We start from the raw sequence: 26,240 nt of genomic DNA on the forward strand, positions 1-26,240 counted from the left end.
TTCCTTAATATCCATTAAAAAAATTTTCAACTCAAGTTGAAATACTTTTAATTTTGTTAAACTATAAAATATTGAATTCTACATTTTAAAGCACTATTATTTTAATAATCAGTCAAGTCTTTCAAACACCATCAGTATGTTTCCGTATTTCCATACAGCTGAAGTACTATATCTATAAAAAATCTTGAGTTCTGAAAAATAAGCAGAAAAAAATGTAAACCGCTGTTCCAAAATTTTTAAGTTATAATTGTGGTGAAATACATAACAAAACTTACCATGCTAGTGATTTTTAAATACACAGTTCAGTAGTAAAGCATTAAGTATATTCATTTTTCTACAACCAATCTCTACGACCTTTTCTTTTTGCAAAACTGAAACTATATCCCCATTAAACATTTCTCCATTTCCCCCTCTCCCACTAGCTCCTGGCAACCACCATGCTAGTTTGTCTTTTTATTGGCTACTCTAGCTACCTCAGGTCCTTATTTCATTGAGCATGATATCCTTTCACTATCCTATCCATGATTTCAATGGATCTGACACATCCATTTTATAGGATGTGTCAGAATGTCCTCTTACGCACCACTTAGTTCATCAATGCATTAACACCTGGTTGCCTCCACCTTATGGCCATTATGAAGAAAGCTGCTATGAACATAGGTGTACAAATACCTCCTAGGGACCTTGCTTTCCATTTTGGATATATACCCAGAAGCAGATTTGCTGGATTCTATTTTTAATTTTTTGAGTAATTGCTAGTTTGGATAGTGGATGCCCCATTTTACATTCCCACCAACAGTGCACAAGGGTTCTGGTTTCTGCATATCCTGGCCAACACTTACTTTCTGTTTATTCGGTATTAGCCATCCTAATGGGTATGAGGTGATCTCATTGTGGTTTTGATTTGCATTTCCCTAGTGACTAGTGAGACTGAGCATCTTTCATGTTTGTTGGCCATTGGTACAGGGTGGGGCAAAAGTAGATTTACAGTTGTTGGTATGGAAAATAATATAATAAATAATAATACAAGAATAAGCTGTTATGTATACTCAAAACTGTATATCTTATTTGGAGAAATGTCTGTCCAAACCCTCTGCCCATTTCTTAATCAGGTTGTGTGTTTTGTTCAGTTTTAGTTCTCTATATTGTGGATAAATAGTCCCTTACCAGAAATATGATTTGCAAAGTATTTTCTTCATAGTTTATTCACTTAGTGCCCTACTGGACATTTATAGTCTCTTCCTACTACAAATATTGCTGTAGTAAATCTTTACTTGTACATGCCGACATATTTGTAGAATACATTCTTAGAAGAGGAAATGCTGGATTAAAAGGTATATGTATTTTAATTGAGACATTACCAAATTGCTCAGAAGAGGGTATGATATGTGTACCTACACCACGTCCATTACACTCTTGATCTTTCTGTACAATTTAAAGAATTAATAGTTCTAACTCTAAATAAAGATATATTACCTAGAATTTAGGTAACAGGTAAAGAGTAACACCTAATAATTTATTATGTTAACAGCTCTTAAATACTGCTGATTGCAGTAAACATACTAACAAAGCCTAGTTAAGGAAAACAGGCATTTCAAAGACCATGTGTTATTCAAATTTTACCTCCTATAAGTAGGCTGAAACCACTTTTCAACACAGACATTAATAATGAAACTTCTTGGGTTTTCCTTGGGGTTTTCCCAATTTTTTTTCCACTTCTTTTTTCAGTTTATTTGCCTTATATCTCTCAGCCATCGATACAAGCTCCTCTGGGATACTCTGAAACCATTAAATGTGATTTTAGGATTGAGATTATTCTTTTAGTAGAACAGCTTTTCCACAATATACTAAAATGCCTCCAAACCATTCAATCAGAGCATGTCCAGAACTGTTTACATGAAATCTTTCAAATGTGTCTCTGCATATTAAACTCTGAATTTATCTTCAAGCTATAAAATCAGGCTGATCTTAAAAACACCCATCATTATACACTCCCCCGTTTGTATAGCCTCCCAGTTGCTTCCCAAGTCCTTTAACTTGCCTTACCTGGTGCCACTTTCTTTATGTTCTTTCTCATCTCTAGGCCTGAATATGTTGCCCTGCTGAAACACTTACCCCATTCTTCTACAACTCTCCTAACCCACTGGTTTCTTCCTCAGCAGGGCTTTCAGTGATGCTCATCTCCATTATACTAGTGGCCATAATTATATAATTTTATAGCTCCTCATCTTTGCTAGGCTACAGTCCTCATAACATGTTTTTATTTATTTGAGAGAAAAAGAGAGAGAGGGAGGGAGGGAGGAAGGGAGAGAGAGAGAGAGAGGAAGAGAGAGAAAGATTGATTTGTTATTCCACTCATTAGTGCATTCATGGTTGCTTCTTATATGTGTGCCCTGACCTGGGATTGAACCCACAACCTTGATATCTCAGAACAAAGCCCTAACCATATGAGCTACCTGGCCAGGGCTCATAATATGTTTAATTACTTGTTTAATATCTGTCTTTTCTGGTAAGCAGTAAGCCCAAGTAATGAGAACTAATGAAATTATTTGAACATATGTGACATGAGGTAATGTTCTAATGAGTTTTATATTCTCACCTGGTTTGCTCTTTCCAGAATGTTAATTAATTCATTGGCAACCCTCCAATCATTTCTAGTGATAAGGGTAATTGACACTCCAGTCCTCCTTTAAGGGGGAGAAAAACACTCAATTTTGATTTATAATTTATATTCATTATTCAGTTAGCAAAATAGAATAAAAACAGCTGCAGCAAAACCTCAACTCTTTCACAAGCCCAAATATGTATTATACATCAGAATTTAGCATCATTTAAATAGCAATATGGAATCTAAACACGCTGTAGTTGTTTAAACAGCACGTTACAAGGGGTGTGTGATAGTGGTGCTCTGGGAAGGAAAGGTCCTCTTACTTATGCCAACTTGGACAAGAGTAACCACTGGGTATATGACACTATAGATATAAAGCAAAGAGTGGAATCAGAAAGTTACATGCAGCTAACCATAGAGGGGCCTATTGAATCAGAACAGGCCAGTTCAACAGAAATAAAGTAGCAAAGCAGGTTATAGGGCAGTGATGGCGAACCTTTTGAGCTCGGCGTGTGAGCATCTTGAAAAACCCTAACTCACTGCCCCACCCTCCTGCTGATCTGGTCATTACTCGGCAAGGTGTAACGACCATTTGCATATTACCTCTTTATTATATAGGATGTCTGTGAGGGGAGTAATGAGGAGACAAGGTTGGCTTCTCACAGGTAGACTATGCTTGCTTACCCTGCTCTTCCAGTGCGCCCTACTCTGTGCACATATTCTTCAATGTTCCGGGGAAAGTCATAATTATAGACATGTGTGACATCATGGACATCAAGACCTCGAGATGCTAAGTCAGTAGCAATCAGTATTCTCACTTTACCTAAAGAGTAAAGCCAAAAGAATATAGATACATTTTTGCATAAATCCAAGATATATCAGAAAACATATTTTCCCCTAATATCTAATCAGGTGAAATATTATCATCTTTAATATTAAAACACTTAAGGCAAAAACACTTAATATTAAAACACTTAAGCATAACCCCTGGACATAGGCAGTAGGAGGGTGAGGGCATGTGCTGGGGGTGGGAATGGCCGGGGAGAAGTCAATGGGGGAAAAAGAAGACATGTGTAATACTTTTAACAATAAAGAATTTAAATTTTTAAAAAGGGAAAAACCAAACACTTAAGGTAGTGAAAATGGGAAAGGGATATTTATTTAGTCTTTCTTGTTAACTGCTGGCAAGTTACAACACAGTAGACATGGTTCAGCAAATGCTCCCTAAATCATCTGAGCCATATCACCAAGATACATGCGTCTCAGGTAAATTAATAGAAATATCCCCCATTGCAAACTGTTGCCCTGACATCCGGGTTTAAGTATTAGCTCTCTGAATTTGGACAGTCTTAGTCTGATTAATATTTAGAGCTCTACCAAGTATAGTTTTGATGTCTGTAAGCCGAGGACAGATCTTAGAAATGGGTTCTATGAAGAAGAGCTGTCACACAGCCAATCACATGCATTGGACTCATTTAAAATGCAACATATAGCCCCAGCTGGTTTGGCTCAGTGGATAGAATGTCAGCCTGCGGACTAAAGGGTCCCAGGTTCGATTCGGGTCAAGGGCGTATGCTCTGGTTGTGGGCTCGATCCCCCCCAGTAGGGGGCATGCAGGAGGCAGCCAATCAATGATACTCTCTCATCATGGATGTTTCTATCTCTCTATCTCCCTTCCTCTCTGAAACCAATAAAAAAAATATTTAAAACAAATAAATAAAATGCAACAAATAGTAATTAAATAAATGTACCTGTTTTAAAGTTTTCTAATGCTTTCTCTCGATCGCTCTGTTCTCTGTTGCCATGCAGAGACTCTACTGATATATGCCGGAGAATCAGGTCACTTGATAAGTGATCAGCACTGAAGCAAAAGATCAAGTCAGTGATCTTAAGTGCTTATTCTAATACCACCATCAATTCACTATTTTACTTCTATTAGCATATCCACTCTCATTTGAAAATAGGATACAAATAGAAATAATGCTAAATAAATCCATTTGATGACTAAGGATGTAAAAGAAAAAAATACCTACACAGCTTTTCTGCCGACAAACACTATGACTTTGTCTTTGGGAGACATGCTCTCTAAGAAGGTTTGGACATGAGATCGTTTCTCTTCTTCTGTGGTGACAATTATATTTTGTGTCACAGTACTTACAGCCTAAAAGATTCAAAGATCATAGTACATCAACATTGATAGGCAAATCCCATACCTCCCTGGCTCACAACAGATATTATTTCACATAATTGGTTAATGCTTTAATAAACTGCCAACAGGAAAAAGAGCAGCAGGTCCTTGCAAAACTATTTCTATTCAAGGATTTGTAGAGAAGTTGGAAACTCTTTTATAAAAAAAATATTTTATTCCCTTTTTATGAATGTATTGGGGGTGAACTGGTTAACAATATTATACAGTTTTCATGTGCATTGGAAACTCTTAAAGGCTTGGCAGTGTGTTGAAGCTATTTGGTTACCATTGTAGGAAAAGAAATACCCATGGGGTGAGGCTACTCTTACAAAAACTAACATGAATATAGCCCCTTTGAGTATAGCCCTTACAACAATGGAAGATTACTGGCTTATACACAAGCGTTTCCATTCTATGAATATTTTGACAATTTAATGCAAAATTTCAAAATATCTTTGGTACCATTTTGACCCAGAGATAAAATAGATTTTTAATACAGTGGGGTCTTGACTTAGAGTTTAATTCGTTCCGTGACGGAACTCGTAACTCAAATTACTCGTATGTCAAATCAATTTTCACCATTACAATGAATTGAATGCTGGGCTGATGTTGTGGCGTTCACTGTGACGTTCGCTGTGCCAACTAGCGGTGGGTATCTGAAGCTGGCTCGTAACCTGAATTTTAGCTCGCAACTCAAAGCAAAAAAATCGGCTGAGAGACGGCTCGTATCTCGAAAAACTCGTTAGTCAGGACACTCGTAAGTCAAGGCCCCACTGTAGTATTTAATAAAAGGAAAGAACCAACCATTTATCCTGCCTTTCATGAAATCTAATGAAGTGAGCCTAGGCAAAGAGCCATTATTATTACCAGTGACTGAGTAAAAAGGGGCAATTTTCATTAATGATTACCTGAAAGGCCAATTATAATTATTAAGTGAAAGGCGAGAGAACTTTATAATGGAAGAGAGATATAATGGAGATCTTCAGTTATAAATTGTATAATTACTAACATCATCTGAAACTACTGATCTATCTAAACTTCACAAAAAGAGAACACCAGGCTTAAGTATATGCAAAGATACAGACCTTGTTCAGAACCTGATTCTAACAGGGTTAATAAAAATGAGACACCAGGAAAATAGATAGGACTGGATATCCTATGGCATTAAAGGATTATTAAAATTTTAGGTATACTATGGTATGCTAAATTAGTCTTTTAGACATATATACTGAAGTATTTATAAATAAAATCGTATGTATCTAGTATTTGCTCTAAAATTAGGTAGTGGGCAGAGAAGACTTGCCAAAACACAAAGTATATTTTGGAAGATGGTTTTACTTTGGGTGGTGGACACGCAATGCAATATATAGATCATGCATCATGGAAATGTACACTTGAAACTTACATGATCATACTAACCAATGTCACCCTCAAAAATTTAATAAAAAAATAAATGTGATAGCATTTTAAGCAATCAAATAAAGTTCTCCATTTGCATTGGAAAAAATATTTTTTATAGTATTTATTGATTTTTAGAGAGAAAGGGAGAGGTAGGAACATCAATGATAGAGAAACACCAGCAGACAGCTGCCTCCTGCACAACCCCCATTGGGGATCGAGGCCGCAACCTGGGCATGTGGCCTGACTGGGAATGGAACCGGTGACCTCTTGATTCCTAGGTAGATGCTCAACCATTATGTAACACAAGCTGGGTTGAAATATTTATTAAAATAGTAATTAAAAAACAAACTTACAACTAGATCCAAAGTACCAACATATACAATCATTGGCTCTTTTAAATAAGATTGTGAAAGCCGACGGACTGCATATGGCCATGTTGCACTGAAAATTAAAAAAAGGGAAAAAATACACTAATATTAAAAATTTACTCTAAATTAAACATTACTAAGTTTCCTAAGACTGCTATGAACCAAATTGCTCATGAAAGACAAATTTAGTACTTTTCAATAAGACAGATTTTACAGAAAATATATGCTTCACAAAGAATTGTTCAACTTTAGTGCATCTACTAGAAGAAACCTTCAAATATGTTTTTTTAAAATTAATAAATCTTTATTGTTCAGATTATTACAGATGTTCCTCTTTTTTTCCCCCATAGCTCCTCTCCACCTGGTTCCCACCCCACCCCATGCCCTTACCCCCTGCCACTGTCCTCATCCATAGGTGTAAGATTTTTGTCCAGTCTCTTCCCACACCCCCCACATCTCCTTCCCCACAAGAATTGTCAGTCCACTCCCTTTCTATGCCCCTGCTTCTATTATATTCACCAGTTTATTCTGACTTAATTTTTAGGTTCACTTGTTGATAGATATTTATTTGTTCATAATTTTTATCTTTACCTTTTTCTTTTCCCTCTTCTTAAAGAATATCCTTCAGCATTTCATATAATCCTGGTTTGGTGGTGATGAACTCCTTTAGCTTTTTCTTGTCTGTGAAGCTCTTTATCTGGCCTTCAATTCTGAATGATAGCTTTGCTGGATAAAGTAATCTTGGTTGTAGGTTCTTGGTATTCATCACTTTGAATATTTCTTGCCACTCCCTTCTGGCCTGCATGGTTTCTGTTGAGAAATCAGCTGACAGTCATATGGGTACTCCCTTGTCGGTAACTAACTGTTTTTCTCTTGCTGCTTTTAAGCTTCTCTGTCTTTAGCCCTTGGCATTTTAATTATGATGTGTCTTGGTGTGGTCCTCTTTAGATTCCTTTTGTTTGAGGTTCTCTGGACTTGTAAGTGTATTTCTTTCATCAGGTAGGGGAAGTTTTCTGTCATGATTTCTTCTAACAGGCTTTCAGTATCTTGCTCTCTTCTTCCAGCACCCCAATAATTCGGATGTTGGTACGTTTGAAGTTGTCCCAGAGGCTCCTTACACTATCTTCATATTTTTGGATTCTTTTTTCGTTTCGCTTTTCCGGATGGGTGTTTTTTGCTTCTTCGTATTTCAAATCTTTTGACTTGATTCTTGCAATCCTCTAGTCTGCTGTTGGATCTCTGTATATTATTTTTAATTCAGTCAGTGTATGTTTAATTTCTGACTGGTCCTTTTCCATTTTTTTGGCATTCTCATTAAGATCCTCGAAGTTCTCACTAAGTTCCTCGGAGGTTCGTAGAAGATTTTTGAGTAACATTATAACTGTGGTTTTGAACTCTATGTCCTCCATTAGTTTGCTTTCCTCCACTTCTTTCATTTGTGACATGTTTCTTTGTCTCCGCATTTTTGGCTGACTGCGAGGACCCGCTGTGTCTACAGTGGAAGAACTGCTGTGCTGGAGACACCCTTATGGGGTAGGACTTGCTTCAGTGGGACTTTGGTGCTCACTGAGTCTGCTTCTTGAGTGTGTCCGTTACGGATGTGAGGAGTTGAAATCTGGTATCTGACCAGGGGTACCCTGGCTCCTGGATATCCAAGTCAACCACTGTGTGAGTCCACCCAGCAGGAGCTACAGCGATACCAGCAGATTTCTCCTCTTTGCTTGGGGTTTGGAAGTTTTGGAGCTCTCTGACCCAGCTGCAGTTAGGTTAGGCTGCAAAAGCGCAGGTAATTCCTTTGTGCCGCTGCGCACAGTTTGGGTGGGGATGTAAATTGAGTGGGGCAGGGTCTCAGAGAATCACCAGGGCAGAGCAAAAAGCAATGGCTGTCGTCAGCCATTTCCGCGTCTCTGTGTCCCGAGTCCCTGCCCCACAGCAACAATGATCCCTGCGAGCAGCTCTGTGAGAAAATCACCCTCGCTTTCCAACCCACTGCAAGACAGTCCAGTTTCTACCCGTAGGAGTCTGGGACCCCCCGGCCATAAATGAGTTCAGTGCATTCGAGAGCTTGTACCCCCTTTCGATCGAAAAAAACCGCGCACCCAGGTGCAGCCCGGTTCCTGCGCCTCCGTACTACTGTTCTTGGCGCCTCTGCACCTCCTACCCAGTCTCAATGCGCTTTTTTCTTTCCTTCTAGTTGTAGAACTTCCACTCGGCCAGCTTTCCCGTGGTTCTGGATGATAGCTGTTTTGTCTTATAGTTGTAGTTTTAATGTTGTTGTGGGGGGGCAGCACGTACAGGTTTATACCTTATGCCGCCATCTTGGTTCCTCAAATATGTTTTTTTTGTTTGTTTTTGTTCATCCTCCCCCAAGGATATTTTTCTTTTTTTTTCTTTCTTTTTTTTTTTGTAATGATGTTTACTTTGAATTTATATTAGTTCACACAAACACTCCATCCATGCTTTTGTTCCGGCCCTCTGGTCCATTTTAAGAACCCATTGTGGCCCTCGAGTCAAAAAGTTTGCCCACTCCTGGTCTAGAATGATATCTACTCTAAATGTCTTTGTAATTTTCTGCAAAGCAGAATACTGGAAAGGAAAACTGCAGCCTTCCCTCCGTAACTGGACTGAAAACATTGATGGGCTGAACCCCTCAGAGTGCTTGTAGAAACTTTTGATTTGTAACAGCAATTCCACATCCGTCAGCACCGTGCACTCTACTACCTGATTTAGCAGGCCTTTGAGTGTGGAATTGTACTTTGAAAATTCGGTTATATTAGCGCTGAGTTTCTTTTCAATCGCCTTTTCTTCATTAGCTAATCTTGAAAGAACTGCTTCTTGATCACGTTCTAAAAACTGCCTCAGGTGCTCAAATTCGGAGAGTAATTCCAGCCTTTGGGTTTCCACCTTCTCTCTCAGTTCTAAGGGTTTTTTGCTTTGAATGCTTATTGATTTCTGAGCGTCTGCCAGCTGCTTCTTCAGGGGCTCAATGTAACTGCCGAGCCTTTGGCTGCGATGAGAGGCAGCCTCCTCCGTGGGCCTCACCTGGTGGCCCTGGTGGTCAGGAGGCTGAGTGCACAGGGGGACACAACAGCTCTCGGTCCTCCTCACAGAAGAGGGTCAGGACCTGGTTGTGCTTCTCACAAGCGCCTCTCTTCCTGCTGCTGCTTCTTGCCCCTGGTGATCTGGAGGAGCTTGGCCATGTCAACCATCCTTCCCAGCTGGGTGTTGCTCCTCAAGCACCTCTCTTGGCATGGGTGACGGCACACAGGGCAAGGGAACCTGTCCTGCGGATCAGCCCAGGACTGCTGGGTGCAGGAGCGACAGAAGCTGTGCCCACATTCGATGGTGACAGGGTCTCACAGGCCATCCAGGCAGATGGGACAGTTGATTTCTGCCGGGAGTCCTGCCAGAGCTGCGTCAACCGCCATTGGGCCCCGAAAGGGACGGGACTGAGGTGGGTTTCTTCAGGAGGTTGGGCTCTGGGAGATCTCTCCACCGAGAAGCAGATGCACCCTCAGATCTCACTGGCCTTGCTGTCCTGAATGGCTCATTCCTCTGAGACCAGTGGCCGCTCGTGTCCAGAGGAGCTCCGTTCACCACCTCCAGCTCATCACAGACTAGTTGAGTCCAAGTTCAGAAATTCTTGGTCAGAAAGCAGGCATGGTTCTAAAGTGCCTATGCATTCCTGGGTTGCAGGCTCCTCCCGGCCAGCCCAGGTTGGGGTTCTTGCAGGAGGCAACTAATCCATGTGTTTCTCTCACATGAGTATTTCTCTCTGTCTTCCACTTTCCCTCCCGCAGCCACATGAATTCCGCCTCCGGACTCTTCTGAGCAGCAGATCCTGGGACGGTCGGTAACTCTGGTCGCAGAGACCTTTCTCCCAGAAGGGCCCTTGAAGTCAGTCTGTCACCAGATCTTATCCCAAGGATATTTTTCCATTGATTTTTATGGAGAGTAGAAGAGAGAGGAAAAGACAGAGAAACATCGATGTGAGAGAAACACAGCGACTGGTTGCCTCCTGCGTGAGCCCTGACCAGGGCCCGGGCCAGGGAGGAGTCTGCAACTGAGGTATGTGCCCTTGACCAGAATTGAACCCAGAACCCTTTGTTCTGCAGACCAACGCTCTATCCACTGAGCCAAAAGGGCTAGGGCTCAAATATGGTTAATACACAGGTTTATAAACCAATGGTGAAGGAGATTTATACCTTAAATTCTAATATTTGAAAAGGTAAAATGAATGCAAGTGTTAGATTTCTCTTGGCCTTTATTTTTAAAAAAGTAAAAACCTTGTATTTTTCATACAATGTCAGCAGGCAAAACTATGCCCCCAAAAAAACATTTTAAGCGTACTTATGAGAGGATATACAAATTCAAATGTTTCTTAACCATATGTGTGTGTGTGTGTATATATATATATATAGAGAGAGAGAGATATACATACATATATATATATATATATATATATATATATATATATATATATATACTTTCACAGAAATTAGATGGGAAGATTAGTAAGAAAACAAAGTGAGGGCCCTGGCCAGTGTGGCTTAGTTGGTTGAACGTCATCCTGTGCACCAAAAGATCACCAGTTTAATTCCTGGTCAGGGCACATACCCAGTTTGTGGGTTCAGTCCCATGGGAGGAAAATCTCTAAAATCAATTTAAAAAATTTTTTTAAAAAGAAAACAAAGTGAAGAAATTTAGTATAGTTCATCAAGTATATACCACTTTTTTATGCTAACAACACAAAGGAGAAAATGGTTTACAAATCACTTTGCATTAGTTTTTATTTTATTGTTTTAAGATTTTAAAAATTGATTTTAAACAAGAGAGAAAGTGGGAAAGAGAGAAACAACCATTGGTTGCCTCCTGCATGCCCCAACTGGCGATCAAGCCCGAAACCTGGGCATGTGCCTTATGGGGAATCAGACCAGCAACCTTTTGATGCCTAGAATAACGCCCAACCAACTGAACCACACTGGCCAGGGTGAGATCACTGTGCATTTAAATAACAATCATTGCTTCCTCAGTTTGACTTTGGGCAAAAAGTACTCAGTAATCAAATGTTTATCCCTAAGGACAGGGGATCATTTATTCAAATGTGAGACCCCACTATGAAACACGACCTCCCCTTTAGGAGTCCCCTCCATGTTTTTATAGAAATCTCTATCTGTAATTTAGGAAACCCAGTAGTCCTTGTTACACTGATACATTGAGTTGCTATACTAAGTGATGACATACCTTTCACCTAAGGATCTCAAAATACTTTCAAGAAATGCTCTGAAAATCCTGTGGGGAAATTAACCAAAGAACGGAATCTATTCCAGATTTATATGTTGTAGGCTAGCAATTAGTCACATACCTACCTTGTCATAATAGTCTGCCTGTCTGGGCGCACATCCAATAAAATCTTCATTATCTGTGGTTCAAATCCCATATCCAGCATCTTGTCAGCCTCATCTAATACCTGCATTAAAAATGAGGCTCGATTAGATATGAGGTAGCTAGTATGTATGCTCTCAATGAATAGAATACTGAGATAATTTTTTCTCATTTTCCCTATTACTTAAACCTCTATTTTAACTTCTCCAGGAGAATATGACAGTGATGGCGAACCTCTGACACGCGAACTCATTTTTTTGGTTGATTTTTCTTTGTTAAATGGCATTTAAATATATAAATATAAAAAATATAAATCTTTGTTTTACTATGGTTGCAAATATCAAAAAATTTCTATATGTGACACGGCATCAGAGGTAAGTTAGGGTTTTTCAAAATGCTGACACGCCAAGCTCAAAAGGTTCGCCATCACTTATATAAGAGCTCTGTGTTTCCAACATAAATTAATTTGATTATTTATAAGTTGGTTAAGTTTCTAAATCTATTTAATGAAAAAATTGTATCTAAATATCCATGTGGATTTTTATTTTCTTTTGTACTTATCTACATTTTTCAACATTTATAAAAAAAACACATTAAAATAAAATTATCTTAAAACCCTTACTTTAACATAGTAGAGGAAATGAGAAATGTTCCTATGATTTAAAACTATTATAGCCCTAGCCAGTTTGGCTCAGTGGATAGAGCATCGGCCTGTGGACTGGACGGTCCCGGGTTTGATTCTGGTCAAGGGCACATGCCCGGGTTTTGGGCTTGATTCCCAGTTGGGGCATGCGGGGGCTTGCGGGAGAGCCAATCAGTAATTCCCTCTCATCATTGATGTTTCTCTCTCTCTCTCCCTTCCTCTGTGAAATCAATACAAATATATTTTAAAAAATAAAACCATTATAAAATGAACAGTCATTTGAAGAGTATTTTAATAAGAGTTCAGCTCTTCCATTATTTCAGACCCCTGCTCCATGATTACCAAGTAGGTTATGCTTTTCAGGTTGACAAAGTTATTCATTTGCAGGTCATTCAATCTTCCAGGAGTTGCAATGATGATATCTACACCTTTTGTCAGGTCTTGTATTTGTCCATTTCTATCTCCACCACCATATATACAAACACTTAAAAAAAAAAAAATAGAGGTTCACGTTCATGTTTGGAATTACATGCCCCTTTCTGAGAACTATCAACATCCATCAACCCACGGTGGTGTGTCATAAAGAGCCATCTTTACATCACTGTTATTGATTCCATTGCCCTGGTTATAATTATATTGTCAGGGATAATACCTGACCCATGCCAAGCCAATCAGATTCTTGAAATGTGTGAAAAATAATAGGAAAATATATAAAGCTACAAATGATCAAGATGCTGATGCAGGTGCAGACAAAGAAATGACTTACTTTTTAAGACCTTTATATGAATACTTAGAACATTCAGCTTGCACTTGAAGAGCTAATTCCCGAGTGGGTGTAAGGACTAACATGCCAGGGCCATTCCTTTTCTCTCTAGCTCTTCGGAGAGAAAAACAGACTATTGAAGTACCTGTCTCAGATACATGGTATATTCATTCAGTGCTTTTAAAATTTGTAGCAATGAGTGTCAATGTCACATACATTCACCATAAAAGGTGGAGAAATGTAGAAAGACAGTCAAACAAAAAAATCCAAGGGCCCAAATAGAAGCCTTTTCATTGAATATGGCCAATGCTTTCCTATGTCAAACTTTCTCTCACACAATTGTACTGAACATGATAATTTAAATAAATTGTTTCCCATGTTTCACCGTTAAGACCTTTGGTAGGTACTTTCTATTGCTTCACCAGACTGTTTTGTCTATTCATACTTTCACCAGCACAGTGAAAGTGTATTTCCCTGGGACTAGGCATTACCTTTTGACTGATACAATATGTCAAAGAAACTTTAAGTGAATTTTTGGTATCCATGTCCATTAAACCCCTAGAGAACCCAGCTGTAGAAATTCTTACACTGGTTGAGAGTCAAGGTGAATAAATCCAGGCATTAAGTAAGACAGTGTCTTCCCTGTTCCTGTTTGGGCTACTCCTATAAGATCTATTCCTTGTAGAACTATTGGCCATGCCTGCGACTGAAATAAAATGATAAATAGTGAAATCAAAAGTGCATTTCTTGGGGGTAAGGGGAAGAGATCAACCGAAGGACTTGTATACATGTATATAAGCCAAACCAATGGACATGGACAACAGGGGGATGGGAGCATGAGTGTGCGGGGCGGGGGGGGGGGGGGGGGGGGGGTTGGGGGTTGGCGGGGGGGATGAGGACACATTTGTAATACCTTAACTAATAAAAAAAAAAAAGTGCATTTCTTTGTGTCAAGTGTCCCTCCTATTCCAGTCCCAAACTTCATTCAACAAATACTTTCTGAGTGCTAGAAGTGGTAGTGCAGGAAGTGCTGGAGGAGTGCTCATAAGAGACAGTTGCTCCCTGGTGATTTAACTTCTAACAGATATTGTTGGGGGGGGGGGGGCTGGAAATGGCCAGTGAAATATTAGAATTAAACAATTATTCAGCATACCTGAATTGGTGTTGGTTTTTGGAAACCTGCCTTTTTAATGTTTTCCATAACTTCAGGATAACATTCAAAGGCATCCTCAAATTTACAAGTAGGATTGGGGATAGGACGTTTCTCACCATCTTTCAAGTCATCACACACTATATTATAATTTTCCTTCCTTTAAGGGAAAAAACAACAACACAGAACAAATATTATTGGTTTTGGTCACTTTACTCCCAAAGCAAGAAATTTTCCAGCATTAGTTCAGGTCATATCTAGAAATTCAATTGCAACTGATTAAAACCAGACTGTTAGTACAGTCACAGTAAATAAGCACATCTTTTTTCTTATCAGAATAGTTGCAAAAAGAAGGGAAAAAATTACATTGTATATGTGAATGGGCCAATAAAAGTTTCATGGAAAAGTTAAGAATAGAGCCTGAGCCTGAAGTGTGTGTGTGTGTGTGGGGGGGGGAGTGGAGGGGGAAGAAAGCCAAGATATTAACGGGTCAATGGGAGAAAAACGGGACATATGTAATACTTCCAACAATAAAGATTTAAAAAAAGAATAGAGCCTGAAAATTATATGCTTCATGATTCAAAATTAGATTGGCAAACACTTGAGGGCCAACACACATATTTCCTTTTTCTAAAAATTTTTTTAAAAATTTTCTTAGGAAGGGAGAGGAGAGGGAGAGAAAGAGAAACTTCGGTGTGAGAGAGAAACATTGACTGGTTGCCTCCATCACACATCCTGACTGGGGATCCAAGCTGCAACCTTGGTATGTGCCCTGACCAGAATGGAACTGGTGACCTTTTGGTGCACAGGGGGACCCTCAATCAACTAAGCCACACCAGCCAGGGCTTTATTTCTTTAAACCTCAACAATCCTGTGAAGTGGGAATTATTCCCATTTGGCAAGTGAGTATTAGTTACTTGTCCAAGGTGTGAACCCCATCCCAATCTCTAGAATAACTATTGTTTCTGCTATACTATCTTAATTTCCTAACAGGTGTTAATAGAAAAAAAATGTTGCCAATAGCACCTTTAATTCCAGATAATAAGGATTGAAGAGTAAAAAATTATTCTAGTATTCAGATACCAGATCAATTTCTTATGATTTTCAGTTGCAGAAATAATTCTCTAAAACTTCTACTCAATACAGCAGGCATCAACCACATGTGCCTTTTTAAATTAAAAAATTTCAAGTAAGCTGTGGCGGATGTTTCTCAGTGGTTAGAGCCCTAGGAATGAAGGGTTGTGGGTTTGATTCCTAGTTAAAGTCATTAACCTGGGTTGCACATTCCATCCCTGACCCCGGTAGGGTTGGGTGTGCAGAAAGCAACCAATCTATGTGTCTCGCTTTCTCCCCCTACCCCCTTCCACTCTCTCTAGAAATCAATGGGAAAAATACCCTTGGGTGAGGATTAACAAAAAAAGACAAAATAATAAAATAATAAATAAATAATTTAAGTTAAAATTTCAGTTCCTCGATTATAATAGCCATACACACACACACACACACACACACACACACACATATACACACACATACACACATGCATATATATGTGTGTATATATATATATGTGTGTGTGTATATATATATATATATATATTTTTTTAATATATTTTTATTGATTTCAGAGGTGAAGGGAGAAAGAAAGAAACATCAATGATGCCTCACACTGGGGATGGAGCCTGCAACCTGGGCATGTGCCCTGACCGGGAATCAAACCATGACCTCCTGGTTCATAGGCCAGGAGGTAGCCATATATTAAGTGTTCCATACCTATATATAAATAGTGACTATTCTATCAGACACAAATATAGCCCATTTTCCATCTTTGCAGAAAGTTTTATTACATAGCAATGCTCTAAAATATGTCAATAGGTTACCAAGTTTTCATTTTTATATGAAAGGTGTAGACTTCAAATGCAAACATTTCAAATCTTTGCCCAAATTAATTTAATAACATAACTATACAAATACTCATTTGGAAAAGTAACCCACCTCCAAATGTCTATTTGCCCTTGTGACATTGACCTTGTTGTTTCTGACTCCATGTAAAAGTTTTTCTTAATTGGAGGTAAATCTGAGACAAAGGTGAAAATTCAGTTTGATAAATAATGACAATTTACATTTCACTGACACTTAAAGTAACACAAATCAACCAAAATACGTATCAAGTTCATCCATACAGTTTTAGACAATTGTTCCACACTTTGTCAGCCAGGCTTATGCCAGAATTTTAGTTTGTCTTTTAATTACATTTTTCACACAAGAAAGAGGTCTTTAATTATAAAATTAAATATAAAAGAAACCATGCTTTGCAAGATCACAATGATCACAGTTGATGAATCTTCTCTCAAATATAGTAAACTGATTTTATCTTTTCTTTGAAGGTCTTTCCTATATTTAGAAATAAAATATTTGTCCTTATTCTACCCTCAGAAGCTACTCATCTTTAAGTGCCTTTATAGCTCCTCCAAACTTGAAAATCCTTTTTCTGGTCACCCATCCCAAATCCCCCAACTCATATATTGATGAGGTGGCACTGGAAACTTAATATGCAGAAAGGTTGACTGCCATTGTGGAATTAATCATCGTTAATATTTGTTACATTTAGTGCATTAGCTTTTTAATTTTAAATAAATATATTGCTGCCTCATTCCGATAGACAAATTTAGTGCTCAAATTTACTCTGAAATTTGGTTATGGAACATTTCACTCCATACATAATTCCAAGTAAGAATTTCATTTAAAATTAAACAAATTTAAAAAACTCATATCTTCTCAAGAACTGAACGCTTATTAAATGTTTTTCCCTTGCCGAAACTGGTTTGGCTCAGTGGATAGAGCGTCAGCCTGCGGACTGAAAGGTCCCGGGTTCGATTCCAGTCAAGGGCATGTACCTGGGTTGTGGGCACTTCCCCAGTGGGGGATGTGCCGGAGGCAGCTGATCGATGTTTCTCTCTCATCGATGTTTCTAACTCTCTATCTCTCTCTCTTCCTCTCTGTAAAAAATCAATAAAATATATTTTTTAAAAAAATGTTTTTCCCTTGTTATTTTGTCCTCGTCAGTCAGGATACTCCAAGATCAACTTTTGCTCAATCACAGCAACAATGTTAATAACTCATGGTCAGCATGTCTATTCCCTTCATTTCCCCTTGGGCCTGATTTTCTATTTTATTAAACTTTTGCAATAAGTTACCTCAAATAAGACAAAGAGTGGGTAAGTTTAATATTTTAATTTCCTACTTATAGCATAAATCACAACACAGACAACATAGAAAGTATCATGTCCTAGGAAATAATTGCAGCATTGCAAACTTGACTATCATTTTTCATATAGACCTTATTACTAAAAGTAACACATTTTACAGAGGATAAAAAACTCAATTAAGAGAAACATCAACACCACATGTAAGTGTTAGAATACAACACTTGCCTGGCTCAGTGGTTGAGCATCAACCCATGAACCAGGAGGTCACAGTTCAATTCCTGCCTGGACAGGACACATGCCGGAGTTGTAGGCTTGATCCCCAGTAGGGGGCATGCAGGAGGCAGCTGATTGATGATTCTCATCGTTGATTTTTCTATCTCTCCCTCCCTCTCCCTTCCTCTTGGACATCAATAAAAACATATTAAAAAAAAAAAGAATACAGCACCAACCTGCCCACTTTTTTTCCTCCCATTTCAAAGCATCTTCTCGAATTTGGTCCCAATCAAGTAGTGGCTGATCTTCTGTAACAACACTGTCATCTGTCCTTACATCTCTTCGAAAAGAAGGTTGGAATGCAACAATATCTGTTAAAATATTTTTACCGAATTAGTTTCAAAACAAATCCTACCAGTACAAAATCCTCAAAACCATTTTACTACTTTGTGTTTTAATAACCTGACAATAATGCTTGCAATATAAAAATCTAGGATTTTAATGCTATAGTGCCATGACAATTCTGGTCATGGTTTTTGTCATCAGTTATCTACTTCAGATTTATGAAATGTAACTTACTGGAGAAGTTAAATAGCATGAGAGCCTAGTGTCTACTAATAAATCACACATATCACTTAATTTTTATTATAATGCTGTGAGCTGAGTTTACTCCAGGCAAACAGATGAAGAAATGGAGTCTTAGCCCTGGCCAGTGTAGCTCAGTTGTTTGAGTGTTGTCCCGTGCGCTGAAAGGTGGCTGGTTCTCAATTCCTGGTCAGAGCACATGTCCATGTTGCTGTTTCTCTAGCCCAATCAGATCTGAGATTTTTAAAATACCAAATTTATTAGGCAGTTTTCAAAGTCAGTCACGTTCCAGGGAAGAGACCATAGAGACAGGAGGCCAGGACTAATCTTGCTCTATCATTAACAGAAGTATGTTTAAAAGGCTAGTTTGTTTTTTCCCAATTATCTGTAGCTAAAAGTAAAACTGCTAGGCTTCACCAAGGAGGTTATGTGTTTTCATTTGAGGAAAATGTATCCTGGAATTCCACAGAAAAAAAATTCTATAACAGACTAGATTTAATGATGGCAACTTAAAGCTTTATTATCAGGAAAAGCATCAGCTATAACATGGCTTATAATACTGAATGAAATTTTTAAAAAATTTTACAGGGCTTTAGTGGGCAAAAATCACTTACCAACTCTGGGTTGTGAACTGTAATTTTGTTGTTTTTTAACAAGATTATCTATCACTGCTTTTGCTTTTGTCTGCATTGCCTTGCTACCAAAAATTTTGATTTCTGCGTCAGGGCACCCTTTTATTACCTAGATTCAAGGGAAAAAATTGGTATGATTGAAGTCCCCTTGCCACTCACCCCTCCAACAATCACTCAAATAATATAAAAGCGTAAGTAAGTATAGTACTGCTATCAGTGTCTGAGATATTATGAAAGGCTTTTATGCAGAAAAGGTCATGAACACACATAATTTGCATTTTAGAAAGATTGGTCTGGCCACAGTGGAGAATGGTTAGAGGAGGACCACTGGAAGCAGGATGCTTCATTTAGGGAAGAATGCCCCAAATGATGGGATTTTTCCTTGAGAAATACAGGAAATAGAAAGGACTTAGCAATGATGGGCTGGTTGTAGATTAATGAGACATTAGTAATCTGAGGTTCCTGGCTTGGGAACTTGGTGAGTGATGTGGCTGCCCACTGAGAGTGGGAAACAGGAACAGCTCAGGGTCTGAGGAATGGGGGTCAGGAAGGGCATATCAGATAGTCCCCAGAGATCTCATTCTTCAGTGAAGCTTATCTCTAAAGATTTTTACCTCCACCCTGGCCAGTATGGCTCACTTGGGCATCATCCCATGACCAAAACGTTGCGGGTTTGCTTCCTGGTCAGGGCACATGCCTGGGTTTCAGGCTCCATCCCTGGTAGAGGGCGGGCAGGAAGCAGCCAACTGACGTTTCACTCACATCAATGTTTTGCTCACATAGATGTTTCTCTCTGTCTCCCTCCCCTTCCCTCTTCTAAAAATCAATAAAAGATTTTTTTTTTTTTAAAGATGTTTACCTCCATGAGTCAAAAAACTGAGACCTGGAATGGCCCATAGCTTAGGTGAGTTCTTGAAAAGAATGGTAGTATAAAGAGCTTTGGCAGCTTATCTAAGTTACCACGGTATGTTAATAACTGAGCAGAAACGAGAGTTATGAATGAACTATGCATTTCGGGATTTAAGAACACAGATCACGTACCTGTATTTTAGTGTTTGTTGCACTTTGGATGTCTTTTATTTTTGACCCACCACGACCTGTTTTTAAAAAATAAAGGAAAATAATTTTTTTTTAGCCAAGTTGAAATCAGTAAGAGGGATATACCTACTTTCCTCAAAGAACCTTTTCTAGTTCTTTCCCAGATCACTCAAACAAAGGCTCCTGGGGTCCAATAATCATTTTCAGTTTGGAAAAAGGAAAGCAAGCATTTTCTATTCCAAATTTTGGTGAGTGGAAAAGGCTCATTTTCTAGACGTAGATACCAAGGATTCATTAGCAGTCCCAACAAACTAATTAGGTCCAAGGCTGTGGAGAAATTAGAACCCTTATACACACCAACTCAACAACAACAAAAATCCAATTAAAAAATGGTGAAAGGTCTTGAATAGACATTTCTCTAAAGAAGACATACAAATGTCCAACAGGCATATGTGATAAGATGCTGAAATCAATAGGGAAATGTAAATTGAAAATCACAATGAGAAATTACCTTGTGTTACAAGGGCCATCATCAAAAAGATAAGAGGTTAAAAAAAAAAAGGTAAGTGTTCCGGAGGATGCTGAGAGAAGGGAACCCTTGTGCACTGTTGATGTGAATGTAAATTGGTGGAGCCACAATAGAAAACAATACAGAGGTTCCTAAAAAATAAAAAATGGAATTATAGTGTAATCCAGCAATCCTACTTCTGGGTATTTATTCAAAAGAACTGAAATCAGGATCTCAAAGTGATATCTGCACTCCCATGCTCATTTCAGCATTATTCACAACAGCTAAGAGGTGGAAACAATGTCAATGTCTGTCAATAGATGACTCGATGAAGAAAACATGGCATGTACACACAATGGAAGTTTTCAGCCTGAGGGGAGAAAAAAAGAAACCCTGGATTTGTGACAACAGGGATGGACCTTGAGGACATTATGCTAAGTGAAATAAACCAATGATGAAAAATAGTGCACAACTCTACTTCTATGAAGGATCTAATGAAAGCAAAGTAAAATGGTGGTTGCCAGGGATGCGGGATAGGGAAAATGGAGAGAGATTTGATGAGTTGGTTCAGCCATGCAAAATGAGAACATCTAGAGGTCTACTACACAAAACTGTTCTTACAGTTATCATTTTGTACTGTACACTGTACACTTAAAATTGTTATGTGTAAAGTTGTATTTATTTTGAAAAATTGGAGTCAGAATCAACATCAATTGTTCTTATAGTTAACAATTTTGACCTATACACTTAAAATTGTTATGTGTGTTATATTGTAAATCAGTGAGCTAAACAGATGCCTTAATTAATCAGTAAGCCAAATTTTAGAGTCTTTTATTACACCAGCGGGCTTAGAGGAATATTGTTTCCAGAGTCTAAGCAAGCACATGGAGGAAGCTTTTCCCTTTTATACTCTTCCCAGCCCTTTGTCTCCCAAATATGCATTACACTTCCGGACCTTTTGCAGGCCTTGCTTGTAACTTGAGCATAGTTAGTACATTTCAGATACCTGGAGTATGGGAGTAACCAGGGACCCCGCGGAGCTGCTCGAAAGTTCAGACAGCTGAACCCACCCTCCCTATTATTCAAGTAAGCAAGCGTGTTTTACAAAAGCCAAGAATAGCCGGGTTAAAATTTCAAACAGCAGTTTTTACAAAATGGAGGAAACATGAATGAGATGGCCTATGCTTCATGTGTAAATTAAAGTTGTATTTATTTATTTATTTTTAAATATATTTTTATTGATTTCAGAGAAGAAGGGAGGAGAGATAGAAACACTGATGATGAGAGAGAATCAATGATTGGCTGCCTCCTGCCCACTGGGGATTGAGCTCGCAACCCAGGCATGTGCCCTTGACCGGAATCAAATTTGGGACCCTTCAGTCCACAGGCTGACGCTCTATCCACTGAGGCAAACCAGGTAGGGCTATTTATTTATTATTGTTTAAAGCATTACATGTCTTTTCCCCCAATTGAACCCCTCCCTGCCACTCCCTCCCCCCAAAGTTGTATTTATTTTTTTAAAAACTGGATCTAGAACCAACATCAAGTCGGTGCTCTCGAGCACAGTGCTTGCATTTCACAGGTGCTCAATAAGTGTTGAGAGCTTAAGTGATTTTTACTGTAAACCTAGTAGTGGGGCATCATTCTTCAGATCTTTGAGCGTGAGCCACCCTGAGAGGTCAATTACTCTCTGGCTGGTCAAGCAACTAGTCTTACATTGCTCTATTTAATAGCAGCCTACAAAATCTGTTCTTTTTTTCTTTTTTTTCAAGAGATTAAAAAAGGGGTAAAACAAAATGTTGGCTCCCATACTTACTGGTCAATTGTTGGAACTCATCTTCAGACTTGATGGCAATAAATGGAGCAAATCTAAATTCCAATAATTTCTAAATGCTTTTTGAAAAAGAATCTGTAAGACTCTAGATATACTAAGAAAAAAAAGATGCCATTTTCAGCAGATAAATCATATTTAAGTTAAACTATGTGCAAGATATGGCTAATGATCTGAGCTGCCCTACATCTTCCACCTCCTTATTTGTGGTTAATGGCTCCATATCATACTGAGATTGATTTCAGCACTGCTGTATTGTTCATTTTGGGGTAAGCTGTCAAAGGCCTGATCTTTCATTCCAAAGCTTTCTGGAAGTCTTCTAAAAGTTCGTACGTTGGTTGTGGGCACTTCCCCAGTAGGGAGTGTGCAGGTGGCAGCTGATCAAAGTTTCTCTCTCATCGATGTTTCTAACTCTCTCTCTCTCTCCCTTCCTCTCTGTAAAAAAATCAAAATATATTAAAAAATAAATAAATAAAAGTTTGCACTCCCATCCCCCCTCAGACTGAAGGGTCCCAGGTTCTATTCTGGTCAAGGGCTGGATCCCCAGTAGGGGGCGTGCAGGAGGCAGCCGATCAATGACTCTCTTTCATCGTTGATGTTTCTATCTCTCCCTCTCCCTTTCTCTCTGAAATCAATAAAAACATATTAAATAAAGAAATATTTTTTAAAATAACAAATAAAAACTAAAACCTTGCTCTCCCTAAACAATGTCTTCGTAAACATCAAAAGGTGTGCTAAGTGATTTATCATTCTAGTCCCAGAAGATAATAGAAATATCACCAGGGACGCTCTTGCCGAGGCCCCGCCCCTGCCGAGGCCCCGCCCCTGCCGAGGCCCCGCCCCTGGCCGCAACCATTCTCCTCTTCCGGCCCTGCCCCCCGCACACCCATCCTCCCGCTCTCACCGATCACCACGCCGACCCAGTCGTTCTTCAGTCCAAAGCAGAGCGGTGGTTCCTGGGGGACATCAGCCACAGGCTGCTGAGGGCTGGAGGGCTCCCTCCACTCGCCGCCTCTGCCGCCCCTACGGCCTCCTCGCCCTCTTCGATTCGGCTCCTCCGTGGGCCTCCATTCCGGAGTCCGGGGCCCTGCCGAGCTTCGCTGAGAAGCAACGACCCAGGAGGAGGCGTTGGCACCGGCTTCCTGCCTAGACATGGTGCCTCGAAGGGAACCCTGCGCCGCCGACGTCGCTCCCGTCCGGCCCGCACCTCCCGGCCGTGCCGTCGTGTGGCTGACCTGCCAGGGCGTCCACGCAGCCGCTACTTAAGGAGCCCGCGCGAGGCGCGCCCCGCCCTTGCGCCGGCCCTCGTGGCCTCACACCCATTGGTGGACGAGACGTTGTGGGCGGGGCACTCACGGCTGGACCAATCCGCTCTTTTCAATCGTGTGAGCGAAACGTCTGTGCGAATGGATCCCTGCGCCTCCGCTGTCTGTTCCCTTTGAGGCGTGGGGCGTCCCTGAAGCCCGCTGGGCGCTTTTCCTGCTCAACTCCCGAGCCCTTTCCATTTCACCAAGGCCCTCAAACGCCGTCACCTCCACAGCGTGGTGCAATGCACGCACAGAACAGTTGAAACAAAAGGTTGGCAACACAGCATTTACCATGGCGCTGTGAGCAGCACTTTGATGTAATTGAGCCGATATTAGTTTTCAGAATGTTGGTGGTAATCTACAAATTTAATGATCCACAATTTTAAAATCTCGGACCTGACAGATGTGGCTTCAGCACTTGACCTGAACTACTTGGTGTAGTTTTATTTTATTTTTTAAAATATATTTTATTGATTTTTTTTTTTTTTTACGGAGAGGAAGGGAGAGGGATAGAGTTAGAAACATTGATGAGAGAAACATCAATCAGCTGCCTCCTGCACACTCCCTATTGGGGATGTGCCTGCAACCAAGGTACATGCCCTTGACTGGAATCGAACCTGGGACCCTTCAGTCCGCAGTCCCACTCTCTAGCCACTGAGCCAAACCGGTTAGGGCAACCTGGTGGAGTTTTAGATCTAATGCAATAAACTGAGTAAATGCCCGAGGCACTCCAATCATTGCAGCCTGGCTCTGTGGCTGGGCATATTATTCCAGGCAAGCAAGCCAGCTGGGAGTGCCCCTGCTTTGATTAGGATCTTCAAATTGTCTGAACAAATCTCATGTCAATCATCTGTCAAACATGGTAGACAACTATTATGATGCTAGGATCTGTGGTCTGTGTTCAGGATTGAAGAACAAAAAGTACTACACCTTTAGATCAAGTGTTGAAGTCACATCTCTTAAGTCCGAGATTTTGAAACTCAGGTCCATCCAGGATTAACTAACACGGAATTAACTTTAATTCTTAATGTGATTGTTTCTGGACAAATAGGATTACAGTGCTATTGGAGCACCCAGGAAATAGAGAAAAAGATAAATGTGCTATGTATTTAATCTCTTTTCTCTGATCTTTAATCTGAAATGGATAATATGAATGATCTTTACAAACGAATTTTATTGGATTCAATTTACAAATATTTTATTAAGTATTTTGCATCTGTGTTCATAAGAAATAGTTTGTGATTTTCTGGCAATGACTTCATCTAGTTTGGTATTAGTTCAATGCTGGCCTCATAGAATGAATTAGGAAGTTTTCCCTCTGCTTCTATTTTCTAGAAGATATTATAGAAAATTGGTGTAAGTTTTTAGCCCTAGCTGGTTTGGCTCAGTGGTTAGAGTGTTGGCCTGTGCATCAAAGGGTCCCACGTTCAATTCCGGTCAAGGGCACATGCCCAGGGTTGCTTTTGCAGGAGGCAGCCAATCAATGATTCTCTCTCATCATCGATTTTTCTCTCTCTCCCTTCCTCTCTGAAATCAATTAAAAAAATTTTAAAAAAAGAAAATTGGTATAAGTTTTTAAATGTTTGTTAGAATTTACCAGTGAAACATTTATGTCTGGTACTTTCTTTTTGCAAAGTCATTAATTATTGACTCAAATTTTAAAATAAATATAGGCATATTCAATATTATCTGTGCTTTAATATAGTAATTCATTTTGCTCTTCTCTCTTCCTATATTTAATATGAACTCTATTTACTTTATGTCTGATGTATTTCATGAGTTATCATCTATGCTTAGTTTCATCTATCTCCATTTGTTTCCGTGTTCTCTACATAGCAAACTTATTATTAAAATACCAAACACACATGGCAATCTACATCTTGAATATTATTTCCTAATCTTCTTTCTATACCATGAGTCATTTTTTAGTAGTCCTTCTGGGTTGGAGTGCTCCTTCCTGAATATTTCTTTGATTTGGAAAGATGATTCTTAGTCGGGATGCCTTTTAATTGCACCCCCTTCACATTTCTAGCCACCACAGTAGCAGATTTCCTCGATGCAGTGATGTCTCCAAGTACTCTATGAGGCAAGATGTCCCAGAGCTTACAGGACAGACCAAATCACACAGTTATTGAATCAATTTAAAACAGTCAGTGAGAAGCAAGTGAAAAGAGAGATGGAATAAGTTAACACACAAGTTAGACTGCAGGCAGGATCAAAAGACCACACTACATGAATCCTGGTTATGCAATGTTCATGTCTTTTCCCTGCTGCATCAGCCTTTGGGGTTTGAGCAAGGGCAGAAGGAAACAAGTGCTGTTCAAGTGGAGATACCCTGGCCACAGCTGTAACTTGCTAAAGTGCTAAGCAGCTGTGAATTTTATGTTATGTCTCTGGGCAGAGAAAGCATC

The 26,240-nt window shown here is 39.4% G+C and overlaps 1 protein-coding gene across 1 annotated transcript; it reads right to left on the reverse strand.

Moving 5' to 3' along the window:
* Positions 1-23,779, reverse strand: DDX43 (DEAD-box helicase 43). The gene is made up of 17 exons (XM_036317521.1): positions 23,427-23,779; positions 20,187-20,242; positions 19,128-19,254; positions 18,165-18,299; positions 16,502-16,583; positions 14,510-14,666; positions 13,944-14,062; positions 13,360-13,470; positions 12,936-13,077; positions 11,935-12,035; positions 6,551-6,638; positions 4,642-4,769; positions 4,360-4,469; positions 3,293-3,431; positions 2,600-2,687; positions 1,624-1,779; positions 1-191 (listed from the first exon to the last, which is right to left on the reverse strand). Exons 1-16 carry the CDS (start codon positions 23,674-23,676, stop codon positions 1,663-1,665), a joined length of 1,950 nt encoding a protein of 649 aa, XP_036173414.1. The 5' UTR covers positions 23,677-23,779; the 3' UTR covers positions 1-191; positions 1,624-1,662.
* Positions 23,780-26,240: the final 2,461 nt, after the last annotated feature.

The sequence above is a fragment of the Myotis myotis genome, unplaced genomic scaffold (genome assembly GCF_014108235.1).
Source record: "Myotis myotis isolate mMyoMyo1 unplaced genomic scaffold, mMyoMyo1.p scaffold_m19_p_7, whole genome shotgun sequence".
NCBI lineage: Eukaryota > Metazoa > Chordata > Mammalia > Chiroptera > Vespertilionidae > Myotis > Myotis myotis.